The following is a 24608-nucleotide window of genomic DNA, read 5'->3' on the forward strand; positions in this document are numbered from 1 at the left end:
TGCAGATGGAGGGGTCCCGAGGGGTTGACGTGGGGTAGACACGGTTGATGCACGGATAGTCTAAGCCTCGTTGAGCGTCCACCTATTGCATGGTTTGAGTAACTTATCTCGAACCGTCCGAAAGCACAGAGGTAAACGTGACAAACATGTGCAAGAAACATGCTACATGTGTCTCTGGCTCTGAAGGCATCACAAGAAACCCTGTGCCTGTACCAGGACCATATGGCACACTAATTTTCGATTCAGTCTCGTGCTATGTTATCACAAGTCCCTATCACTATGAGCGAGTGGTCTCGGCTATGCACGTTGGTATGTATTGAAAACCGTTATCGATAAGACCTAGGCCATCAGCCCCACTTTATTTTTTGCTAGCAGCGCAATTCTCAAAGGCAGTTGTCGGCGGTCGCGATGTCTTCTTTCTACACACGGCAATCGGCAAAATGGCGAAAAAGGACAGCAGCAGCCAGAAGGCCCCCAAGTCTGCCGATTCTCGATTTGATAGTTTCCAGACCGACCCGCGCTTTCGACTGCCCTCCAAGAAGAACACCAAGACCAAAATCGACAAGCGTTTCTCCCGAGTTTTGAAAGATGAAGATTTCACCAAGAGCGCAAAAGTCGATCGATACGGCCGCAAGGTCAAGTCAGACAACAAGACGAAGGCCTTGAAGAATCTATACCAGGAGGAGAGCGACGAAGAAGACGAACAACCAGACAAGCCCGACGATGACGAGAAGGTGGCAAAAGAGCTGCAAAAGGCCAATGCCAATTATGACCCAGCAAGAGGGGGTGGGTTCTCATCCTCTGAATCAGACTCGGACTCAGATGACGAGGAGGATGAAGATGAGGGCGGTGCCATCGTTGAGACAACAGGTCCTATGCAAAAGCTGCGTGACGAGCAGGCGGACGTCGAAGTCGGCGAAGTGACGAAACGTTTTGCCATTGTCAATCTGGACTGGGACCATATCAAGTCCTCTGATCTCATGGCGTTGATGTCAAGCTTTGTGCCTAAAGGCGGACGCATTGACAAAGTCTCTATATACCCCAGCGAGTTCGGCAAGGGACGAATGCAGCGAGAGGAGCTTGAGGGTCCGCCCAAAGAGCTTTTCAAGAAGAAGAAGGAGAGCGACGAGAGCTCAGTCGATTCGGAAGACGACAGCGAAGATGAGGATGACGATGAGGACGAAGACATCAAGAAAGATCTCATTCAGGAGGGTGACGATGCGGACTTTGATTCGGACGCGCTGCGGACCTATCAACTGGATCGCTTGAGGTACTACTATGCCGTTGTCCTTTGTTCCGACGAAGCCACGGCGGAGAATATTTACAAGGCAGTCGATGGTACAGAGTATCAAACCTCCTCCAATTTTATGGATCTTAGATTCATCCCCGACGAGGTCACTTTCGATGATGAGCCACGGGATGAATGCGACAGTGTGCCTTCAGATTACCGACCTACCGAATTCGTGACAGATGCCCTTCAGCACTCCAAGGTCAAGTAGGTTAGCCCTATGGTTGGCATACAAAACACAGCTAATTATATGCAGGCTTACCTGGGATATGCATCCAGATGAAGTATCACGGAAAGAAAACATCAAGCGCGCATTCTCTGGTAGTAGGGCCGAGATTGAAGAGAACGACATGAGAGCATATCTCGCGTCCAGTGATTCTGAGCCGGATGACGACAACGATGAGCCGGCAAACGATGTTGCCAATGGCGAGCCCAAGTTGAGTAAGAGAGAGCTTGCTCGGCAAAAGATGAGAGAAGCACTAGGTCTCAGTACCGATTCGGCTCCCAACTCATCTAAATCAGCACCAGTGGGCGAACTGGAGATGACCTTCACATTGAATGATAAGGACGGTGAGAAAGACAAAGAGGATTCGCCCGATAGGGAGGAGACGACTGTCGAGAAATACATGCGCAAGGAGCGGGAGAAGAAATTGCGAAAGAAGGAAAAGGTACTGGCCAAGAGAGAAGGTACCACGGTGGCGGAAGAGGAGGTGGAGGAGGAGCCGGTCGCACAAGATGGTGAAGACCTCGGTTTTGATGACCCATTCTTTACCACTGAAGAGCAAGTCAAACCAACCAAGAGCTCACAGAGAAAAGAAGAGCGTCTCAAGAAGCGGGAAGCCAAAGAAGCCGAGGCCAAGAAGAACGCTGAGGAGAGAGCTGCGCTGGAGAAGGTTATGGGCACTGGGTCCAAGGATAGTGGCAAGGGTCATTTCGATATGGCTGAGATCAGTCGAGCAGAAAAGCAGAAGACGAAGAAGGGCAAGAGCAAGAAGAAGCAAAAGGGAGGCGAGGACCAGGCTACGGTTCAGGACGATTTCAAGGTGGATGCGGACGATGATCGATTCAAGGCTGTGTTCGAAAGCCACGAATATGCCATCGATCCCTCCAATCCAAAGTTCAGCACCACTCCCGGCATGAAACAGTTGTTGGATCGCAAAAAGCGGAGCTACGGTGAGGAAGGCTCCAGTAGGGACACGAAGAAGATGCGTAGACGTTGATAGACTTAGTTGTGACATTAGACTAGAGTTACAAATGGAAGTAAGCGAACCGTCTTTGTCCATGTCATCTCCCGCTTTTGTGGTTCGACAGCTGTGCCCCGTACTCATCACCACATCTTGATATGTGAAAAGAAAAAGGAAAGGACGCACGAGCGTAGCCGGTTCCATTCTAACTAGCTAGGTTTCCGGTAATCTTCCATGACGAGTGCATCAACGTTTGCCTTAAAGCGCTCCCCAACCAAATGTTTCGCCTCTGTGACCCAACATCCATCTATGAATGGTCGAGATGCGCTGAGTCACCAGCGAGGTGTACCATTTTCCTGAGTTCGAAGCCTCATCTTCACCGCTATGACGGCAAACTGTTTCCTTTATCCTAATGTATCCATTTCGCAGAGGGGCTCATCGCTGTCGGGGTGTGCTGCAATACCCCAATGGGAACCCACAACCAACCTCAATTTCTCATCTGCTCAATCACGCAAGCAGCCTTCTAGCATCTTTCCCCTTGTCCAAACTTGGAGGAATCTTGGGCCTGCGGAAATGAGGTCCGTCGTACCCCATATACTGGTGAGAAAACGGCAGCTCGTGCATTCGATGTAGTCGTAACGTGGGGGCCAAAATGATCTTCAGTGGCAACACGGCCGTAGATGACTACCAGTAGCAGAGCTCTGGTACCCGCAGGAGAGTAATTGTGACCAGAGTAAATTATCACATGTGGCAACATATTGAGCTAAGCATGCGCACCTGTAAATTATACCTGCATCGCACGCACAGGAGTTGAGATAAACATGTAGGCGATGGAAACGCCGGTGTTTCGGACTTGGGCAACGTCTGCAAAGTCGAATTTGCCTTCCGGCGACTATCGCTGTGAAACAAAGGCCTGCTTTACAGATACCCGGAGCGGCGATGGCTATAACCTTGGGCGCCACGTGCCGCAGCGGAACGGAAGGCTCGGGACGGCGTCTCCGGACGTAGATCCCGGTTATGCATGTGTGATATTGTAGGTAAGCACACCTGCACGATTATGTAGTGCTGGGGTTGATCTAGGATATTCGCACGACCGCTGGCTGATGCTACATAGCCCATCCATAATGTTGGCAAGTACATAAACAAAGACTATCAAAAATGATGGTCAGGGAAGTCAGCTTTACTACAAGGCAAGTTGTGATACTTGTCTCGGTTGTATGATGTACAAGTGAACCAGGATTCCGGCGTGATTTCGACCCCTTTTCGGCATATCGATATTTACGCTGTTCTATCTCAGGATCCGGTCTTTGAAGAAAACAGAAGAGGAGTGTCAAGTATGATCTAATATCATCCCATTTTCCGAACTGCCCTGCCCCTGGCTTGTTCACATATATAAAAGGCTCATCGAAGATGTTCCTAGAAATCCTCAAGTCGAAGACATCCCATAATGCCCTATCATAAGCAAGTAAATTACTTAAAAACATATGTTTTTGGTAGGTGTAAAGTCGCCTCATTTAGGTGACAGCAGCTCTTTCAGTGGCAATTAGGTAGGCACTGATGCAGCTCTCAAACAGTTTTCTTTCTTTCCTTTTTCCGTGAAACGGTCATGGGGCTAAATCTGCTGGTTCATCAGCATCGAGTCATATCTTGACAAGTAAAAATTGGGAAACGATGCAATATTGACCGCAATCTCGTACCTGTCAGAATGAGCACTACGAATCATGTTCTATGCTGCACGGACCATACTACGGATTCGTAGTGTTCCGTCGTTGCTGTGCCTTGCTGAGAGTTGCAGCAACAACCATGGTCACTTTGTGCTTGATAAGCCCCAGACTGCGTTCGTCAGAGTCGTTTTTTCCAAAGTCGGCAAACGCAAAAAGCTCTGCCAGCGATGGCAAATACGGGAATGTACTTGAACATTCCTGTTCTGACACAACTCGCCCTGCTCCAATCATAGTACACTACTGGTACACCGGCAGCGTCGTGGGTGCTCCCGTTCGTAATCTTAGACTACATGGAGCAAACGACGTGTCTGCGCATTGCCTGTCTGGAAGGTTCAACGTATTCGCTTAAGCAATAACCAGGGGCTGCGACGGGCGATTCCATGTATGTATGTATTGAGAGCAGAGTTCCGTCAGAACGACTTAGCAGACTTAGCATAAAATGGGAGTTGTGAGATTTAACGGTCATTTCAGGACGATGAACCACGCTTGCCGTGCATGCGATTGAAGAAAGTAATCTGAAACGATAAGAGAAGAATCGTGACATATGCGGCTGGGCCTTCCAGAAGGGTACACCGGCGTCGATCGCCAATTGTCGCTGTAAGCTGCAGGCCGAACATGGAGGCTTGCTACTTGTAGCGATGACGCAAGTATTGTTCAGCAGCACAACAGCCTCACGTCAAGCCTTGCTCGTACCAAAGATTTTAGATATGCAGGGTGTTGACTCACCGTTCCACGTTTATGATAGCCGAGGTTCAGTAATCAAGATATTGCTTTGGATAGCCATGGATGGTTTTCCGACGCCTATCTTCAAAAAGCAACAAGGTACTAACAATGCAAATATCAAAGCCAGCTGCAAGCCGACAATAGTTTCGGGCCTCATAGATATAGTTCGTTCTGGGTTAGATCAACCATTTTGATATTTCACTTTTTATTTTATACTAGTGTCAGCCCTATCGATGCTTAGCAATACCGTTAGCCCAACTCTAGCAATAGCCGGGACGATCATCACGAAGCGCCGCTTGTGGAGCGGAGATACCACTCCCGGTCATGTATCAAAAAAATTTATGGTAAAGAGGTGCTTAGAAGTTTAGAACAGCATCTTGTCTTTGTAACCAATCCTTGCTCAACCAAGATAATAGACCGGTTGAGATAAGGTTGCTGGATCACCGCGGAAATTCTATCAAATGACTTTAATGGCGTCAAACCCCGAAAATAGCCCACAGAACTCCGTACTCGTGTACTTGACCATGCGTGAACATGTGGGCGGGCTCGGTTCGTATCGGTGAGCTAATCCCGTACCACTGTTCAGCAAACGCCGGATTCAAGCGATCTGGGATATGAAATTGCTGCGATTCGTGCGAAAGTCGTGCGAAAGCAATTTGATGGCCATGTAGGTATTATTGATGCATATTACGGCATGGAAAGCCTAAAGTGGGTGACAAATTATTCAGAAAGATATATAGGATAGACAGCCAGCTAAAACCAACAGTTTGGTAAAATCGCTTCAACTGGCACTAATAAGGACCAGGCTAGGATGACGCTGCTGCGTAATGCTTAGAAGGAATTTAGATTCACACTAGTCTAGCACCCTGCATTTGACATGTAAGCCCTTACATCCGTTACATAATCCTCGTTGGGGGAAGTATTGTCCATGGTACTGTATTGGATGACATATCCGTGGCTTAAACCATCACGATGTTAGAATTCTTGAAACGCCGACACCGTCGGCATTCCAATACTGCATCATCGGCTAGGTTAGCACTAAAGCCCGACTTGGCTCACCACCAGGGCTGTTTTCGCGGTCTAATCAAACACGAGCGTACCATAGCCCTGGCACCACAATTTATCTCCCCGGACAGCCATCGAATATCAAAAGTTGTATCGACTACAAACTGGTACGGTATACAACCATCATTGAAATATATGGCAGGTCATTTCTTGACTACGTGGTATTGTCACATATCGAATACTCCGGCTTTCCTTCGCGTCAAAGGTATCTGACCTCACATGGCCCAGTGGCCACCATCCATGATTTTGAAGCTCTCATTCCATAGGTGTACGCAGTAGTATATGCATGCTGCTAAGGAGCTTGTCGACTACGTGTTACCTTGGATTTCTGTCCAGTTCCAGAAGGAACGATGGAATATCTTCCTGTTTACTAATTCATACCCTCATGGGTATGTGGTTTCATGCTGGATGCCTTACTTTGGCATGCTTTGTCCTCACTGGACGACTTGAGGTATGCCCAGAGTTTCATGGTTTCATTATGCGGTCAATTCATTACACCGATCATTGACGACTTTGTCAGATTCTTTGCCTCGATAGTGGCTTTGCTTGAGGCAATATTGAAGGGTGGTTATTGGAACCGTACCCATTTATCAATATCTCTCAGCCAATAAGGCTAAGGCTAAATATACGAGTCATCTTTATAAACTGTACCGGCTCCTATAACTCCAAGTATTATCTTTATAATCAAGTCTACATATCGGGTTTTGCTTACGGAGATCCCAACCCCAATTACCGTAAACAGCGGCGCCGACAAGCTAGAGACAGTGTCATACCATCTCGATGAACTATACAAGGAAAAGTAGGCAAACCGCCCTCACATGTATGTATCTGGAGCTGACGCTGAGACAGGGGCGCTCTTGGCCTGCGATTTCTGCAGGTAAGTCGCGAACATCTAGCCAAACGTGGATGACACAGGACTTAGTCAGCCACTAGACATAGAAAGAGACGATGTGACGGGAAGAAGCCGTGTTCGACATGCAGAGATTCGGATGCCGATTGCGTGTATAAGGAGCTGCCATATGATCGGTACGACCTCACCGAGCCCACATATAGTCACAAATCTAACATGATTAGGATCGAGGATGCAAGCCCGGCGGCTGTTGCTGACCGTCTGTCTCGGATCGAAGCTCTACTTGAGCAGCAGAGTCAACAACTTCGCCAACTGAGCACAAGCTCGACTCCAACAAATGTTTCTGTGATCCCGTTCGATTTCACTCAGTCGCCGTTACTTCCTCAGGCGACTGAGTTCAATGAATTTCCCGTGTTCCCACAAGACAATATTGAGTCTCCTACTTTCCTCATCCCCAAAGGGCATACAGCATTAACGACCACATTGCTGTCCGTGCCTCATATCCAAGAAGAGGTCGGTGGTTATGCTAGAGACTTCTTCTACAAGATTGAAGAAACTCAGCCCTTACCGGCGTCGCTTGGGGCTGCTTCAGATGATCGACAAACATGGCCACCCTTAAGACAAAACATGCTTAACAAGCTTTCCGATAGCTACTTTCAAAATGTCCATCCTCACCAACCATTATTCAGCGCAAGCACCTTCGAGCTATTACAGAGCAAGCTCCTCAAGAATGAACGTATGGCAGACACAGAAGCAGCGATATGCCTTTGCGTCTATGCTCTCGGAGCGATTACAACATCCGCCGCATCAATCCCGGGCGCGAGCAGTCAGGTGTTGGGCCTCGGTTTCTTCAAACCAGCACTTGCCATAATTCTTTACGAGTACACATGGAATTTCAAGTCTGATCTGAGTGTGTGTCAGGCTTTGCTGCTCGCCGGGTCCTACTTCTCCCATTTAGGTCGGCCACTGCAATCCTGGCGTATGGTGTTCTTTGCGTCCCAAAGGTTGCTACAGAACATGGAACTGTAAGCCACCTCGAAAGTCTTTTTATCTTCATCGTGCTGAGCGTCCATACAGGCGACACGGGGAGACTCCTTTTTCAGGGTATAATGAAGAGGAGCTGCGTGCCTTCTGGCAATGTTTTTTAGAGGACTGGTAAGTTGAATCTCAACTCCACTTTAGTGCATCCTAACCCTCAGCACAGTAACAGAGCAGAGGACCTGGACGTGTTACGAAGTGGAATAGAGCCACTGGGCGACAAGATGCCGCTTCCACATAGTCTAGACCCCAGTGACCACGAAGAGACAATTCACTTATTCGCAGAGATCGCAATTCGAAGACTTCTCAATCGCGTGCACAGCTCACTTTACAGCCCAGACACCGAAAACACCGCGACGGGAGGATTTGCCGAAACCGCGCTCTTGGGCACGAGTTTGAGTCTGCAGAAACTCTTGACGCTAAGCTCAGAGCTCGACCGACAGCTTGAGCAATGGTACACTTCGATACCAGACGGTATACGACCACCGCGAGGCGTGGAAATTATACCCACAGATCGCGGCCGAATTCTGCGCATACGATATTACGCCGCGCGGCAACTCATCCATCGTCCATTCATCTTGTACTCTGTGGCCCAGTATCAACATTATCGAGGTTCAACCGATTCAATATCGCCCGGCACAAGTGGTGCAGGCGTACCATCTCTCTTGCCGCCGGTTGTGATCGAGAAGTGCGAGCTTTGTATTGAGTCTTGCGCTAAATATATATATAACACGATTGAGATGCTCGACAAGCGCTCGCCTTACCTTTGGTCTCTCACACAGGGTTGTCTGGCATGTTTAACCGTGCTCAGGCTTGCGGAAAGCTTTGCACCACTGCGCGAGTTCGTTCCGCCGATGAGACCTCTAAAGGAAACGGTCATCGCGAAGACCAGGAAGTGGGCGGTGGAGGGGTCGAGTTTTGAGGCCGTAGTCGCAATTTTGGAGGCAATGGAGTTTCGAGAGGCCAGAGAGGCAGGAAGTGTGCAGTGAGGATTAAACGGATTGAAGAATATAGTATATATGATATATTTTAAGACAATAAATCTCTCATTCATTAACATGTTGCGTACGTCGTAATCTCTACTTGGCAGGAACCACATGCCTGAAGCTGAACCTGATGAGATGTCTTTGCGGGTTGAGAGAAAACCGAAAGTTGCCATTTGCGCACCATCTAAGAGCACATCCACAAGATGTCGAGCTATCAGTCACGGATTTTACCAACATGAAATAAATCAAAATCGCGCATGTTGAGTAAGACAGGGGCATGCCGTCTGATTGAACAAAGCAAGTGCAAGAACACACTTCAGTACCAAGACCTTGGCGGGCCGGGGATCGCGTCTTGGATGCCAACCAGCATTATTCGCTAGGCTTGAGATTTTGTAGGACAGTAGGCGATACCGGTGACCACCGAACGTGTTGCCGCTTGCAATGCTTTAAGTTTCATCGCCTAGAGTGTCACGGGATTTGACTGTTGGCATGAGTAAGACATCGATTTATTGTCATCTATGGTAATATGCCACTACAGTACGTCTCGCACCACAGGAGCCATGGTCATATCTAAGCGCTTCATGAATATTCGTTGTGAAAACTGGCTTGGTCACTTGTATCCTTGTCGAGGCATCATCTCCGCGACGGACCACAATGTCACGGCCCACTTGTGTCTCTCCATGGGGTTGGTGTTCGACCATCTCCAGTCCGCACGGAGATCAAGGTAAGGTCCGTGGCCTCACGCGAAACTGATGAAGCTATTCCGCCCTAATAGCGCGGGTCCAGGTGCGCATCAGATCCACTGGACTCAGCCCACCGCCAGACTGAGACTCAACTACTGTGTAGTCGAGGGAATAAGCCCAGAATCTTGAGCCCAGCAAGCCTCTATCTAGCTAGGCAGCTCCTCAGTAATTAGCAGACCGACGTGCACAGAGACTCAAGCTTTTGTCATTCTTGGGTTGTGATGCTTGTATAGCTGTGGGTAATTCCACACTATTGGCGAAAAAGCTTAGGAATCGTTGGGCGCAAGCCATCGCATTTTGAGGCTCTTGGCTGATCTACCGCATTACTATGTACAGGTCGGTCAATGCCAAGCACTACCACAACCATCTACGTGCTATCACTGATGACGCGGACTGCCGCCGTGCAGGCTCTTGCAAGGTTAGACCTAGACGACGCAGACATGCTTCTCGAACGATGTCCTTTGGTGTAATTGATGATCCAACGGAGATTGTAGCGAGCATGTGACTAGCTAGGATCACAAACGCTCTGGGTCTAACCTAGATCGTTTAGACTTTAGACCCGCAGAAGCGCCGAGATGCGTTTCTCAACTCCAGACTCTAAGGACTTAGCCTTCTATTGTCCCCAGACTCCATATTTGCCTCTCCGGGGGTCTCCAAAATATGTATTACTCACCTAGCCTGTGTGAGAAAACCACCACCATAGCGCTGCTGAATTATGAGCTATGATTGTTATTGAATCATGAGCTAAGACTGTTCTATATTTATGGACAATGCGAGGCCATTGTCTAACAACACGAGAAGAAGACGAAAGAGATTGTGATACACCATACATAGTCGAAGCACGAATGATTGTACATAATGCACCTCATTTTATGCCGCATTCCAATGGTGAAGGAAGGTTCTTTACGCTGCCATCAAGAATGGAGTCACTTGAAAAGCACACGAGTCAGACCCATTTCCAGAGGTAGGGTTCGGTGCCGCCATTTCTATCGCTTGAATCGTAACTCGCTTATTCCGTGGAGATAGATCTTGGGGGTGTCGCTTTCATCGCTTGGGGTTGTCGCGGGCTTGCCCACAAGTCCGCGAAAACTACCCCGCAAAGAGTAAAGTGCTGAACCGGCATAGAACTGGCCTGTTCGAAAGCACGGTCAACTGCCGACCGGCTCGTGAGCTAATCATTATCTAGCAAGGCCAGGCTCGTAATTGGGCAAGGCTCGACTTAAGCAATCAACGTCTTACCGTATACAGGATAGCATCATCTGTTCAACCCTGGGGGGGCACATTTGCATTCGGCCCTTCCGTGACAGCTATTGAACCAGCTGAGTGGTAATGGGTCGACAAGTCGGTATAGAGCTCTTGCTTAGCGTATCGTAGCAGGTAGAGCCTCCATATTTCCACCTCAACATCGTCCAGACTCTCATGGGCTGTCAAAGGCCTCGCGCGTATCCACCGTAGTCAGGGGCCCCGCGTTTTTCTTCGTTGCAATAGTGCAGCGCTATGCCCATAGGGCCCAAACATGGGTAACGAAAAGTATACTCGGTACTCACGCTGCACGAGGATAAAAAGAAGGAGCTGTCCCGTGCAACATTGATATCTTTGGCCAGGATCAACAACTCCAACTATCTCTTTCACACCTTGGGCCTTACGATCGAACCTATCTCGGTTCTCGTGCTTGGACGCCTCGATCTGAGTTTGCCTCCCCCGCAAGACTAACATCCCATCCGATCCTCTCAACCTTACCATTTACGATCAGTCAGCAAAAACACATACGAACATCGTCAAAAATGTTCGGCAAGAGTGAAGAACCTACGGCCACTGAGGTCAACAACCAGCGTCGTCCTTCTGTCACTGAAGCGACTGGGGACCATCGCAATGTTTCCAACAAGGGCTTGACTGGAGCTTCGGCTTTGACTGTCAGGCAATCTATTTATCCCATCACACTCGTCACAATTCTCTTCTTCCTGTGGGGATTCGCATACGGTCTTCTAGATGTCCTGAACGCTAAGTTTCAGACCGCCCTTGACATCACTGCCGCCAAGGCCGGCGGTCTTCAAGGAGCCTACTTCGGCGCCTACTTCATCGGCCCGCTCACATACTCCGGCTGGATCGTACGAAAATTTGGTTATCGTTGGGCATTCATCGCCGGACTATGCATCTACGGCGTCGGTGCTTTGATGTTCTGGCCATCCGCTGTGTATCGATCATTCGGCGGTTTCTGCGGTTCTCTCTTCATCGTAGGCTCTGGTCTGTCGACACTTGAGACTAGTGCCAACCCCTTCATCGCTACTTGTGGTCCGCCCAGACTCTCCGAGTTCCGTCTCGAGCTTTCTCAGTCATTCCAGGCTGTCGGTTCCGTTGTTGCTCCCCTACTTGCTAGCCGTGTGTTCTTCTCCAACACCACTGAGGATGATCTTTCAAAGGTTCAATGGACATACCTAGGTATCGCTGCCTTCGTCTTCTGTCTTGCCGTTGTCTTCTTCTTCTCGAAGCTCCCCGAGGTCACCGATGCCGATATGGAACTTCAGGCTGAGCAGACAACCGCTCTTACCGGCTACCAGGACAAGCCTTTGAAGAAGCAGTACCGTCTCTTCTTCGGTGTTGCCGCCCAGTTCTGCTACGTTGGTGCTCAAGTCGGTGTCGCCGCCAACTTCATCAGCTATGCTGCCGAGTCTGCCGGGATCGACCACGCCGCAGCCAGTGACCGGTACGCTATTGGCCAGGGTCTCTTTGCTATCGGTCGTTTCGCCGCAGCTGGTCTCATGATGTACTTTAAGCCCCGTAAGATTCTTATGGTCTTCATGACTGCAATCATGGTCTTCATCGCCTTGTCTATGGGTATCAAGGGAGAAGGCGGCGTGGCCATGCTCAGTCTGGTCCTCTTCTTCGAATCCTGTATCTTCCCGACAATTTTTACACTCTCCATCCGTGGTCTTGGACGACACACCAAGAGGGGTTCATCTTGGATCATTGCTGCCGTCTCGGGTGGTGCTCTCTTCCCATCCTTGACTGGTCTCGTTGCTGATAACAAGGGTTACCACATTGCAATGGTTGTCCCGCTTGCTGGGTTCTTCATCGCATTTGCATTCCCTATCTTCCTCAACGTCAACCCTTGGAAGCGTGAGCTCGACGGTTTCAGCGAGACTCGCATTGGTTACGTTGACGAGCACGGCGTTATTGGCGACCCCGCCAGAGATGATAGCTACACTGGAAAAAACCAGGTTGAGCAGGTCGCTTGAATAGCGCGGTAGTACAAAACATCATGTGTATATATATCCATAAATAATCTCCCATTACAGGCATAGGAATTAGACAGGTCAGCCTAATACTGCAGGGTCAGGCGCTTCTGTGTTGGATATCCATTACGAGTATGAATTCATGAACAGAGACATTACAATACATTCCTGCTGATTGGTACTTGATCTCAAGTGATTGACTTGCTGCAACCCTTAAATAAAACCGGCTAAATATGATATTTACAATGGTAAATCCAGGGCGTGGATGCAAGCAGCTCTGGCGGATTCATCGTCTTGACAGGTCCGGAACATTCAGAGAGGTATCTGTGAGCGCTTTCATGCATGCGTGCATATAAACGCTCAACCACATCGCACCACAGTATCGGATGAAGAACTTATTTTTGAATGGAAAACGAGTTACACCTCATAGGGGTATGAACCGTCAGTTTGCCAGGGTCTCAAAAGCGAAACTAGCAAGATATCTTGATGGTCAGTGTTGTTCCTGGGCCTTTTCCCACGTTTGTCTGATACTTTTAGCTTATACACAGCAGATCTATCACGCTTATTTGTCCCACACAAGCCATCACTTTACATAGTGTATTTAACGCAGCGCGCTGACAACTTTCGTTCCTTGTCTGCTCACCCAGCTCATTGCTGGCAAGCCCGAATTTGTAACATGCACTACTTGGATGTCGTCTACATAGTCGCGTAATCAAATTTATAATTAGGAGAGGGGAACAGTGAATTGGAGTTGCAGAACGAATGACGTTGAGAGTTTAGTGCGGTACATTTCGAACATTCCCCAGGAACTTTCCAATCACAATTGTTGGCGTGTGTAACCAGAGATCTGAAACGTTGAAAACAAGGTTATTGATGACACAGCGAATCAGACCTCTTCATCATCTCAAATTAGGATCCGTTCCTGGAGATCTTTAAATTTGCAAGGATCTTGAACCCTGAGGGGCACCTGAACCCTGAGGTTTGACGCTACGCGATTTACCTGGTAAACCTCCACCAACAAACCTTCATCTTCACCACTTCCGGGCTTTTGTTCAGTGTTGAGCTTCCTCCACTCATCTAAAGACAACTTCTTGGCGATGACCGACCCATGCTATCGTTTGAAGAGCTGACGTTGCCCTCATCTTACTGCAGACTGCTAGTCACAAACAATCGGCGTCTTGCAAAGAGGGCCGCGCTTGCGGGGCTGATGGATGGCACAGCGTTTCTTCCTTTGCAATCAAGAGGTTCGTTTGCTCTTTGTCGTCCAATATCCTCAGGATCTCCACGCGCCACGAAGGAGCCCAGCTCATTTCAGGTGATATGATTCTTGGCTTTTCAACTGTCTGTTTCCTACCCCTCAGCTCTAAAAGCTCGGAGAACACAGCGTTACGGCAGGTCAAACGGCAATTGTTGCCGAATTTGGCTTTCTCCGCTCACCTTAGGTATAGAATAATATGCTTGACAATGCTATTATAGCTTCTGGGTTGGCAGTTTCAAGACACATGATTAGCTGCTTTTTTCTTTCTTCTTCCGTCGGTTGCGCTCAATTTCCCCGAATATATCTGTTTCTGTGTCTGTTGATGCTCTTATCCTGTCACACACATGGGACGAGGGTCGGAGGTTGTGTGTATATGCCTGAGCGTTTAATTACAGGATGTCCATGCGCTGGTGTCGTGCAAGTGCATCGTGAGATGCGCACTCACGAAAACCCCAAGTATGATGGGCTTTTGTTGTCCTTTTTCTCATTTGCCTCTACAGAACAAGTCATAGTTGTTTTCGCCATTGCATTTAAGCATGATTTGTCAATTGATCTGGACTGTCGCAAATACCAGAAAAGTGGCCCCAAATTGATCTATTTAACAGCATTACTAGCTGATTACTGGGCTAATATAAATTAACGATCCTCTGTTTCCGAATGATCCTTGTCAATTTGGACGTCTGAGTTCCCGATATATACAGGCAATCACCACCCGGCAGTTCCTGTCTAGACACCCTACGCTTTCTCGGTCGTGTAGTCACTGAGGGTTGTCGTTTGTGACTGATTCACCAGCTCTCCTTTGGGCAAATACACTCGTTTTACTTCAAGTCTATCCTTTATCCTTATTACATACTTCCAAACAATATTTTAAGTCCAAAAAACTCAGCAGACCAAAAAAGAAAAACTCAACAATGCTGTTTTCTACAGTTGCTATCGCCGCACTTGCGGGCCAGGTTGTTGTCGCCGAGGGGGTCCGCAAGCCATATAAACCGGAGCTCGCTCGGATGTCTGTAAAAGCGATGCTGCTTGGAAAGCGCCAGGAGGATGGAGGATACGAGCCGGACACGACCTTCTGTGGAACTGGCACCACGTGCGCCGAAGCCTGCGGTGCTGGATATCAGCAATGTTCTTCGAGTGATGATCAGGTTCACTGTTTTGATGCCGCCAGCTCGCAGACCTGCTGCCCAAACAACAGTGGAGACTCTTGCGACGCTGGCTACTACTGCTCGGCAGACACAACCGGTGCTACGTACTGCTGTCCCAACGGATCATCGGTAGAAGACTGCGCAGCGACTTTCAGTGTGACTGGAGGCCTGTCTTCACAGATTCCCGGTCCCACATTGACAACAACATTGACGTCGACCTCCATCTCGACTGTGGTCGTTCCGAGACCCACCACTACTACATCTTTTGCCATAACCAGCACCGCTGCTGTAGCAACAACCAGCTCCAGTGTTGTTATTTCAACCTCTTCAGAAGCTGTGGCTACTAGCACCACCGAGGAATGTACCACTTACACGTCGGAGATCGTCCACACAATCATCCCTGCTTCCGGGACAACTAGCTACAATGCTACTACCGTCAAGGGCACTGGTTATTGGCCTACAAGCTCGACACCTGCCGTTACGACTCTTCCCGTTCAGGCTGGAGCTTCATCAACACAAGCATCGTTCATAGTTGTCATGGCTGCTGTTGCGATCGCTGCTCTTCTCTAAGCTTATGCAGACTTCAAGCATACACGGATCAACATGATATGGACACTTCTCGTGGATGTTAAGACGATGAGAGTTGTGTAACGACTAAGAAAAAGGATTGGGAACACCCAACCATATCTATCTGAATGCTCCAGGCAAAGGCTTTGCCTTTTTTATTCTTCACTTCTCGTCCTCTATGGATACTATAGGCTTTGAGCAGACTGGTTGGTTTGGTGATTGTTTGTCTTGGGAATGAGTGATGTTTTCTCCTTCCGAATGAGATCGTCTCTTCGGAGCTTGGTAGTCATTCTTGCACCACTTCATGAATGCTAAGTATAAACTTAAGTAGTCAATGGCATTATACTGGCTCATAGTACAAATACAGTGATGCTCGTGATTTCAATACACCTTGGCTGGTACATAGGTATTGTAGTGTCTAAGTTTCATTGGTTCCATACCTGGAAGACCGCCAAGCTGCGTCTACTTACAACTTCTGCAACACTTAGCAGATCGAAATGGCGCGACGATCTTACAATGCAACAGTCACAGTCTATTTACATTCGGTCTCTAGCAGCATCTTATACAGCCGCTCGAACTTTGCGAGACTAGCTCAATGCACCGGCCAACGGTGGGGTGTTTGCGAACCGTACAGTAGCTTCGTGCATATCAAAGTTCAGTAATTGCCGCAGAGAGAGAGGTGCATCTTCTGGGCAAAGTCCTCTGTCGTGTACGCCGATCTCTTGATCTCTGCCCTCCACCAACTCCACCGACTCCTTACTCTCAAACTTCGGCAAGGTCGAGGATAGCGTCACATCTGACTGTGTGTCTAGTATCGTGAAGTCTGACTGTCGGACTTGGGGGCTGATAGGCTGGCTTATGTGCATAGAGCGTGGTAGGACACTTGTGTAATCTAGATCATGCTGACCATCTCTAATTCTGAACATGGCCCTGGTCGTTTGAGTCCTATCGCTTCGTACATATTTGGCAATGCGGTCAAGCTTGCGGGACCGTTTCCGGTCACTGGTGCGTCTGAAGGCGGTATTGAAGGGAGCACAACAGCTGATAGTGCTCAGAAGTTTGGCAGAAGAGGGAGCACAGCAGCCGATAATGCTCAGGAGTACGCCAAGGGTCGAGAGGAGGCCCAGGTATCCTTGATTGTAACTGAAATCCAAGCTGTTGACCCGGTGAAGTGCCGCAATTCGCAGCGCAGTAACGAAGGTCACTCTGAAGGCGTCTTAGTCATAGTTGAAATGGATCATAATCAAGAAAACTCACATGCCGCCTGCGGAAAAGACGGAAAGAATTGCCGCTTTCCGTTTCGTTGTCAACGAAAGACTCAGTATTCTCTGCACCGGTAGAACTAAGATCAATATGTCGATGCATAGGCCGATACTTTCTAGGCTCACATATGCGGCCGTCTGATTTCCGCAAGTTCCTGAAATACCGCTCTCCCAAGAGGCCTGTATCGGCCGGCAGATAAGGACGGTTGTTAACAGACTGATCATTCCGTACAGTACCGTTACAACACAAAGGCCGATGGCGCAGTATCGAACCTCTTTTGACGGGAAAAAGATATTGTGAAGATAAAGTAGAGCTGATACTCGAATGAGTGTATTTACAAACGTCCATAGGACCTCGCTGACGAGCAATGACTGCAACACCGTTCAGAAGTCAGCAACTTGTGTATCTATAACGTCGCAAAGAACTTGTAGGTACCTGCGCCATTTTGTTAAACTGGCTGGAGGTGACTTTTGAAATATGCTGGCCTTGATTCTCATCAACTACTGCCCATATGATCTGGCCTGCTAAAGCTAACGATGTGACAAAGGCGGCCAGGAGTAGATAGTCATCGAAGCGAAATCCGCAGCGTAGGACAAAGCATTTGGTAAATACATGGACTACCATTGCGACGATAGCAACAAGTCCAAAGACGCAGGTACATGCGACGGTGGTGAGTGCGACGTCAGAGTCTGACAGATATGATAAGGGCGCCATGATGTCAATTTCATCAACAACAATATGGTTTAGAAGCAAGAAGAAATTTTTAATAAAAGATTTGCAAAGTAGGTTGGAGTGCATGGCCAGCTTTTATCAGCTCCCTTACACCTAGCTTCTCATAGGAAGGCTGTGGTAAAAAGGAAGAAGGAAGGGGGGGGGGGAAATGTGTGACGAGGCTGTGCGCATGGTCAGGCATCTTCCACACACGTTGGGCATATTCATGCATGGACTACTTATCCAATTTGGCCAGATTCTGGTGAGACCAGTCTATCGTGTTGGTCGCATATTGTATGTATAAACTTTGACCTCGGAAGATTCGTCGTCATCGTCACATGCTGCTACCACTAAAGCTTTTTAAAAATAAAAATAAAACAACATCTCAACGTAATTGACAGAACGGTGAATGTGTCTCATAGTGTGTCAGCGATTTTGTATAGAGTGCCTGATTGCATAATGCTATGAGTGACGTCCACTATATATTCTGTTCTTCAGGCCTTGAGAAACGATTCAACCTTGACAGCAAACTGGACCGGGTCCTGAACTGGAGCAAAGTGACTGACATTCGTCATCGTCGCAAGCCGACTTCCCTTGATCCAGCTATGTAGTAGTGCAGGCTCGCTCAGCACGATCGCCTCCTCGTACTGTCCATCGGAGACGGTGACCTTGGATCCCAGCTTGATCTTGGAGAAATCGGACTGTGCCCAATTGGGCTGTGTGCCCTCCAAGGTTGCCACCGCGTTGGCGAAAGCCGTCAAGTTGCCGTTCGGCTGCAACTTTTGGTACTCCTGCTGTGCGCGCGTGACGAACTCGCCGTAAATAGCTGTCGATGTGAAACTGGCATTGGTAGAGGCAACTTCATGACCACCGCCAAAAGCGAAGGCCCGGTCTATCAACGAACTGTTGTGCGCATCCATCAGCGCGGCGTAGGTCCCCATTGCCATGTCGCTCCAGCCTACCCAGGCGGCCTTGGCGATGCCCAGGGACTCTAGCAGGCCGGCAGCGTCGCTGGCGTAGAGTTCGTAGGAAAACGGCACACTGTCCATGGTGCTGCGGCCGTGACCACGGGTATCCATGGCGATGATATGGTGATTCTTCATCAGGATTTCTATCACATCACCTTGAGGAGGTCAGCTTTGGGTCAGGTGGTGACGAGGTCTCCGAGGAATTTACTGACCGAAGTAGTCCGAGTTGCCAAAACCACCATGAAGCATCAAGACAGGCAACTTGTTGACTGACGTCGTGCCGAACTCTGCATGCCATATTTGCACACCATTGATCTTTGTGTGCGAGCCAGAGGGATTGCCCGGGAGTGATGGAGTCGGAGGTAGTGTCTCCCATATCGGCGTCGTCTGCGCAGTGACCAGGCTGACCGCCGAGTAGAGAGATATAATATGATCTATGACGCGCATTTTGACAAGAGAAGCGCAGAAATTGCAGTTGATTTTGGAAGGAATCTAGCACACCTCCGTCTTTTACGATCGCTAGTACCATGAAAGACATGACGTACGCTTATATATGTTTTGAACACACCTGACCTCGTATAGCATATTCGTATCATATTCGGGAGTTGCGGCCAACATGACTCGTGTTAGCCAAGGGTGCCTTGTGGGTTAGTATTGAACAAGCAGTTAACCAAATGGTTGATCCAGTATTGGGACAGCTAAGCAGGGGTATAGTCAAAGTGACATGGTATAAGGCCACCCAATTAAACTTTAACCATAAGTTATGCGCTCGCAAACGCGGCACTCGGTAGAGGGTCTCGCGTTCGTTAATAGCGCGATTCCCGGGCAAGACAACAACGACAGTATTAATAAGCGGCAAGAACGTCTATAGACTAGACTTCACCTGGTTCCGGTCTATGATTCCGAAAGCTAGGTTGATCTCCCAACCGCACAATCCGTGCTTAAGGGACATGAGGAAGTACAACTGCAGACGTTTTCAGTGCCTGCCCGAGTCGTTCGGCTGGGAGGTTAGAACCAAGCTGGAGAAGCTCTTGTTTGCCTTATCAATGGAGATACGGACATGTACTTGACGAGGAATCAGATGACAGCACACACGGTGGGGAAAAATCAAAATGAGGCCTAGTCTAGGTCGCTGAGACTTTTGGCGAGGAGTATTTCGTGACGGTTGCTACATCCATCAACCTCTGAGTTCGCTCCCGCCACTTTGTAGACTATTTAGACAGGATGCGGCGTTTAGCTTTATCGTTCGGCTGGGATCTGACCTTGGATCGTTCCGAGATCAGCGACACAGCATTCTCGGGCCGACCTGCGCGACCCAGCAATCTCTCGTTATCTGCCGTTGAATACGTCGGGGCTACAACACATACGTGGCCATAGCATGCAGATAAATGCAGGCAGTGGTGTAGAAAGGCGGATTGATCTCGACGCTTTCGGGAGCGCGCCGGCACCTCAATGGATGCGAGTAATAAGTACGCTAGAGTCACTGGAGTTCTTGAGCATACTCAAGTGTGATCGTGGCATCGGCAAAATCATATACGCGGCCGTGTGGCTTGAGAACCGCATGGCGTCGATAACAATGATGGGGAAGGGTATTTGCTGGCTGTGCTTTGCCGACTGACTGTGTCCCGCTGTAGGTGCCCTGTCAGTGTTGCTGCAGGGTCCGCAATGACATAACTTGGGCGCGGTAAAGACGGAGCACTTTACATACATACGTACATGTATGTAAAAGTAATTATGTGCAAATATCCCGAGGAGAGGCACCGGGCAGCTAAGCCACAAATGGCTAGGACCAATGAGCTAGATCTCACAGCAGCCAGTCATCAAGCTTTGATTTTTATGCTGAAGGCTCGAATTCTATCCACCTGAAATGAAAATAACTACATACATACGTACGTGCAGTTAAGTTACTCCGTACGGATCCGTAGCAAGTGCAGCGCAAGCAAAAGTCCTGCCTTGCCTTGAGCCTGAATTTGACGACCAGGCCAACAGGGTTTCTTTCAGCTGAGAGCACCTTACCCTTGGATACTTGTGATCTTTTTCCCAACTTCCTCCTTACTGGTTCTTCTTCCTCTCATAAAGGTGACGCCGAGCGACTGTGATATCATTTGTATACAATCGGTGGTTTGAAGTGCTCCAGCGCTGATTTATTCCAAGGCGCTGGATGAGACGATCCTTCGTGATCCTGCGCAACAGCAACAGCTACAGCTCCAGCTTCCGCTCCAGCTTCACGCGCCTTGCAAAGCCTGCCACCTCGACTGGTAATACTCCCCTGGCACACTTTTACGCGACTTCGAACTTTGCGACCCAATGCCGCCGTCCCTCCACTCAAGCAGTTGAAATACAGCCGCGAAACCCCAAGGGCACAGAAGTCAAACCCGACATCATGAACGGCGCATCGACCAAGCGCAAGGCGTCGCTGCCCTCTGGACACGAGGAACGCCCGGTGAAGCACCGATTTCTTGCCCCCAATGGCGGCGTCGACTCGCCCGGGCTTAACACTCCAGACGTCGAGAGGAGTCTAGACGACCACGAGGACGAGGAGATGATCCCCCAGTTCTTTCCTGTACAGCAGGCCGACACAGCAGAATGGCAGGCCACCGTCGAAAACGTCATCAGGAATGTAGTCTCTATCCGCTTCTGTCAGACGTGCGCTTTCGACACAGACGCCGCCCTGACGAGCGAGGCCACCGGTTTCGTCGTCGATGCTGAAAAGGGATACATCTTGACGAACCGCCACGTCGTGGGCTCTGGTCCATTCTGGGGTTACGTCGTATTCGATAATCACGAAGAGGTCGATGCTTACCCGGTATATCGAGACCCCGTCCACGATTTCGGCATCCTACGTTTCGACCCCAAGAAGATCAAATACATGCCTGTTACTGCTCTGACCCTGCGCCCGGACTTGGCCAAAGGTATGTGTCCAATCGCGCCAAGCAAGCGGGGTGCCCAACACCACTGACATATTAATAGTTGGAATCGAGATTCGCGTTGTCGGAAATGATGCTGGCGAGAAGCTCAGTATCTTGTCTGGTGTTATCAGTCGGCTCGATCGTAATGCTCCCGAGTACGGCGAAGGATATAGCGACTTCAACACCTGCTACTACCAAGCCAACGCAGCAGCAAGTGGCGGTTCATCTGGCAGTCCTGTGGTGAATAAAGATGGCCACGCCATCGCACTGCAAGCTGGCGGAAGATCCGATGGCGCTTCTACCGATTATTTCTTACCTTTGGACCGACCTCTCCGAGCCTTGAGGTGTATACAAGAAGGAAGGCCCGTCGAGCGTGGAAGTATCCAGTGTCAGTTTCTCATGAAGCCCTTCGATGAGTGCCGACGCCTTGGCCTCAGCCCGGAATGGGAGGCTGCTGTTCGACTGAGATTCCCCAAGGCAACAAACATGTTAGTCGCAGAAATTGTCTTGCCAGAGGGCCCATCCCACAACAGGATCGAAGAGGGCGATGTGCTCATCAAGGTCAACGGCGAGCTACTTGCCGAGTTCATCAGACTAGACGACATATTGGATTCTCATGTCGGAAAGACAATTCGCATATCACTACAACGCGGCGGTGAAGACGTCGAAGTCGACATTGATGTCGGAGATCTTCACGCCATTACACCTGACCGATTCGTTTCCGCTGCTGGTGCAAGTTTCCACAGTTTGTCATACCAGCAAGCCCGTCTCTATGGCGTGGCATGCAAGGGCGTTTTCGTTTGCGACTCGACTGGGTCGTTCCGTTTCGAGTCGGCGGATAATGGTTGGATGATACAGAGCGTGGATAAGAAAAAGACGCCTGATCTCGAGACCTTCATTGAAGTCATGAAGGGGATTCCCGACAAGAAGCGAGTGGTTGTCACGTATAAACATCTTCGCGATCTCCACACACTCAACACCACGATCATCAATGTTGACAGACATTGGTCTGCCAAGATACGTCTAGCAGCTCGGAACGACGTTACCGGTTTATGGGATTTCTCCGACCTCGCAGATGCTATCCCTGCAGTACCACCCGTAAGACGCAAGGGCAACTTCATCCAGCTAGAGCATACATCACATCCCGCTGTTGCTGATCTGGTCCGAAGTTTTGTACATGTCAACTGCACGATGCCCGTGAAGCTCGATGGGTTCCCCCGCAACCGGAAGTGGGGCATGGGTTTAGTCATTGATGCTGAGAAGGGACTTGTCGTCATTTCCCGCGCCATCGTACCTTACGACTTGTGTGATATCTGGATCACTATTGCCGATTCGATCGTCGTCGAAGGCAAAGTCGTCTTCTTACATCCATTGCAAAACTACGCCATCATCAAGTACGACCCGGACTTGGTGGATGCCCCAGTTCAAAGTGCCAGATTGAGCACCCAGGCTCTGACGCAGGGCGCGCCGACGACCTTTCTGGGCTACAACAGAAGTGGCAAGATTGTCCATGCTGCAACCACAGTTACAGAGATAACTGCCGTAGCCATACCTGCAAACTCTGGCGCGCCTAGATACAGAGCGACTAACGTCGACGCCATCACTGTTGACACCAGTCTAAGTGGTCAATGTGGAAGTGGTGTGCTGGTCGCCAAAGATGGCACTGTTCAGGCTCTGTGGCTGACGTATCTCGGTGAAAGATCAGCTCATAGCTCCCGAGACGAAGAATACCACCTAGGTCTCGCTACACCGACGTTACTTCCCGTTATCTCGCAAATCCAGCAAGGCAAGAAGCCTAGCCTTCGAATACTTTCGATGGAGTTTAGGGCTATCCACATGTCGCAAGCACGGGTGATGGGCGTGTCTGAAGAATGGATCGAAAAGGTATCCCAGGCCAACAAGCATGCCCATCAGCTCTTCATGGTTTCCAAGCGCACTTTCGAGCGCGGCAACGAACCACAGGTCCTACACGAAGGTGATATCATTATCACTTTGAATGGCAAGATGATTACCCGGGTTTCCGAGTTCGATATCATGTATGACCACGAAGTCCTCGATGCTGTCATCGTCCGCGACTCGGAGGAGATCAACCTCAAAGTCCCTACAGTCTCAGCGGATGGTCTTGAGACCGACTCTGCGATTTCTTTCTGTGGTGCTATCCTACACGCACCACATCACGCTGTCCGACAGCAGATCAGTAAGCTGCATAGCGAGGTCTACGTATCTGCTCGAACCAGGGGTTCTCCCGCATACCAATACGGTTTGGCTCCAACCAACTTCATCACGCACATCAACGGGAAGAAGACGCCTGATCTCAAGACGTTCCTTGCGGAGGTGATCAAGATTCCCGACAATACTTGTAAGGCTCCCGAATCTTCCTCCATGCTCAGAATAAAAAACTCACTATTTCTTAGACTTCCGCATCAAGGCTATGACCTTTGATAACGTGCCGTGGATTATTACAATGAAGAAAAATGAGCACTACTTCCCAACAGTTGAATGGATCAAGGACGCCTCTGAGCCGTGCGGCTGGAAGCGGATTGCATATGAGGATAACGGCAAGCCCCACGAGGGTGAGCCCACAGAAGGTGTTTTGACTGGCACTGAGGACACCGGCGACATTGACGAGGTGCTTGTGTAGATGTTACAAGGAACAAGGAATAATAGTGCTCGTCGCACATACCCGTAGAGGTACTCTGTACTAAGAGCCGGGGTAGTTGTGTATTTGTACCACAAATGGCTGTAAAATGGGGTGATAAAAGGAGAACCTATTGTGGGTTTGGTTGTCATTATTGAACTACCGTAGAAGTAGGTATTAGCATTTGCTTGCAGTAACACCAACTGCACCGCCTGGATCAAATCATTTTCCAAACCTTTGTGACCAAGTAAGCAAGCTATGTTCAAGATTTCCCACAATTTTTATTAGGCATGAATTACGTTAGCTCGTCTAACC

At 49.2% G+C, this 24608-nt stretch overlaps 8 protein-coding genes across 8 annotated transcripts; 6 read left to right on the forward strand and 2 right to left on the reverse strand.

Annotated features, from left to right (window-relative positions):
• The first annotated feature begins 115 nt into the window (after positions 1-115).
• Positions 116-2556, forward strand: BKA67DRAFT_544187 (uncharacterized protein). Its single transcript, XM_046101248.1, has 2 exons — positions 116-1495; positions 1545-2556. Exons 1-2 carry the CDS (start codon positions 441-443, stop codon positions 2506-2508), a joined length of 2019 nt encoding a protein of 672 aa, XP_045963477.1. The 5' UTR covers positions 116-440; the 3' UTR covers positions 2509-2556.
• Positions 2557-6515: 3959 nt separating this feature from the next.
• Positions 6516-8893, forward strand: BKA67DRAFT_11318 (uncharacterized protein). Its single transcript, XM_046094904.1, has 6 exons — positions 6516-6783; positions 6834-6861; positions 6918-7010; positions 7059-7859; positions 7912-7989; positions 8039-8893. The coding sequence occupies exons 1-6, from the start codon at positions 6765-6767 to the stop codon at positions 8859-8861; spliced, it is 1842 nt and encodes a 613-aa protein (XP_045963478.1). The 5' UTR covers positions 6516-6764; the 3' UTR covers positions 8862-8893.
• Positions 8894-10926: 2033 nt separating this feature from the next.
• Positions 10927-12999, forward strand: BKA67DRAFT_544197 (glucose/galactose transporter). The gene has a single exon (XM_046101249.1). It carries the CDS (start codon positions 11386-11388, stop codon positions 12835-12837), a length of 1452 nt encoding a protein of 483 aa, XP_045963479.1. The 5' UTR covers positions 10927-11385; the 3' UTR covers positions 12838-12999.
• Positions 13000-14029: 1030 nt separating this feature from the next.
• Positions 14030-14868, forward strand: BKA67DRAFT_11376 (uncharacterized protein). The gene has a single exon (XM_046094911.1). It carries the CDS (start codon positions 14289-14291, stop codon positions 14730-14732), a length of 444 nt encoding a protein of 147 aa, XP_045963480.1. The 5' UTR covers positions 14030-14288; the 3' UTR covers positions 14733-14868.
• A 135-nt stretch (positions 14869-15003) lies between these two features.
• BKA67DRAFT_652581 (uncharacterized protein) lies at positions 15004-15807 on the forward strand (the record flags this gene model as incomplete). Its single annotated transcript, XM_046106191.1, has 1 exon — positions 15004-15807. One exon carries the CDS (start codon positions 15004-15006, stop codon positions 15805-15807), a length of 804 nt encoding a protein of 267 aa, XP_045963481.1.
• Positions 15808-15966: 159 nt separating this feature from the next.
• On the reverse strand, positions 15967-17781 carry BKA67DRAFT_666191 (uncharacterized protein; the record flags this gene model as incomplete). Its single annotated transcript, XM_046108588.1, has 5 exons — positions 15967-16104; positions 16275-16314; positions 16432-17010; positions 17062-17438; positions 17503-17781. The coding sequence occupies 5 exons, from the start codon at positions 17779-17781 to the stop codon at positions 15967-15969; spliced, it is 1413 nt and encodes a 470-aa protein (XP_045963482.1).
• Positions 17782-18060: 279 nt separating this feature from the next.
• Positions 18061-18973, reverse strand: BKA67DRAFT_544201 (Alpha/Beta hydrolase protein). The gene has a single exon (XM_046101250.1). The coding sequence runs from the start codon at positions 18879-18881 to the stop codon at positions 18273-18275; it is 609 nt and encodes a 202-aa protein (XP_045963483.1). The 5' UTR covers positions 18882-18973; the 3' UTR covers positions 18061-18272.
• A 1626-nt stretch (positions 18974-20599) lies between these two features.
• Positions 20600-24527, forward strand: BKA67DRAFT_544203 (Pro-apoptotic serine protease NMA111). The gene is made up of 3 exons (XM_046101251.1): positions 20600-21658; positions 21717-24014; positions 24070-24527. The coding sequence occupies exons 1-3, from the start codon at positions 20908-20910 to the stop codon at positions 24294-24296; spliced, it is 3276 nt and encodes a 1091-aa protein (XP_045963484.1). The 5' UTR covers positions 20600-20907; the 3' UTR covers positions 24297-24527.
• The last annotated feature ends 81 nt before the right edge of the window (positions 24528-24608 follow it).

The sequence above is a fragment of the Truncatella angustata genome (genome assembly GCF_020726525.1).
Source record: "Truncatella angustata strain MPI-SDFR-AT-0073 chromosome Unknown BKA67scaffold_1, whole genome shotgun sequence".
NCBI lineage: Eukaryota > Fungi > Ascomycota > Sordariomycetes > Amphisphaeriales > Sporocadaceae > Truncatella > Truncatella angustata.

Excerpts from the sequence above, each read along its gene's own strand:
- BKA67DRAFT_11376 (XM_046094911.1), top strand. The coding sequence starts at position 14,289 with ATGCTTGACAATGCTATTATAGCTTCTGGGTTGGCAGTTTCAAGACAC.
- BKA67DRAFT_544203 (XM_046101251.1), top strand. The coding sequence starts at position 20,908 with ATGAGACGATCCTTCGTGATCCTGCGCAACAGCAACAGCTACAGCTCC. Across the intron at positions 21,659-21,716 it reads GCGCCCGGACTTGGCCAAAG|TTGGAATCGAGATTCGCGTT; the intron begins GTATGTGTCCAA and ends ACATATTAATAG. Across the intron at positions 24,015-24,069 it reads CAAGATTCCCGACAATACTT|ACTTCCGCATCAAGGCTATG; the intron begins GTAAGGCTCCCG and ends ACTATTTCTTAG.
- BKA67DRAFT_544187 (XM_046101248.1), top strand. The coding sequence starts at position 441 with ATGGCGAAAAAGGACAGCAGCAGCCAGAAGGCCCCCAAGTCTGCCGAT. Across the intron at positions 1,496-1,544 it reads CTTCAGCACTCCAAGGTCAA|GCTTACCTGGGATATGCATC; the intron begins GTAGGTTAGCCC and ends AATTATATGCAG.
- BKA67DRAFT_11318 (XM_046094904.1), top strand. Across the intron at positions 6,862-6,917 it reads TTGGCCTGCGATTTCTGCAG|ACATAGAAAGAGACGATGTG; the intron begins GTAAGTCGCGAA and ends GTCAGCCACTAG. Across the intron at positions 7,011-7,058 it reads AAGGAGCTGCCATATGATCG|GATCGAGGATGCAAGCCCGG; the intron begins GTACGACCTCAC and ends TAACATGATTAG.
- BKA67DRAFT_544197 (XM_046101249.1), top strand. The coding sequence starts at position 11,386 with ATGTTCGGCAAGAGTGAAGAACCTACGGCCACTGAGGTCAACAACCAG.
- BKA67DRAFT_544201 (XM_046101250.1), bottom strand. The coding sequence starts at position 18,881 with ATGAAGAATCACCATATCATCGCCATGGATACCCGTGGTCACGGCCGC.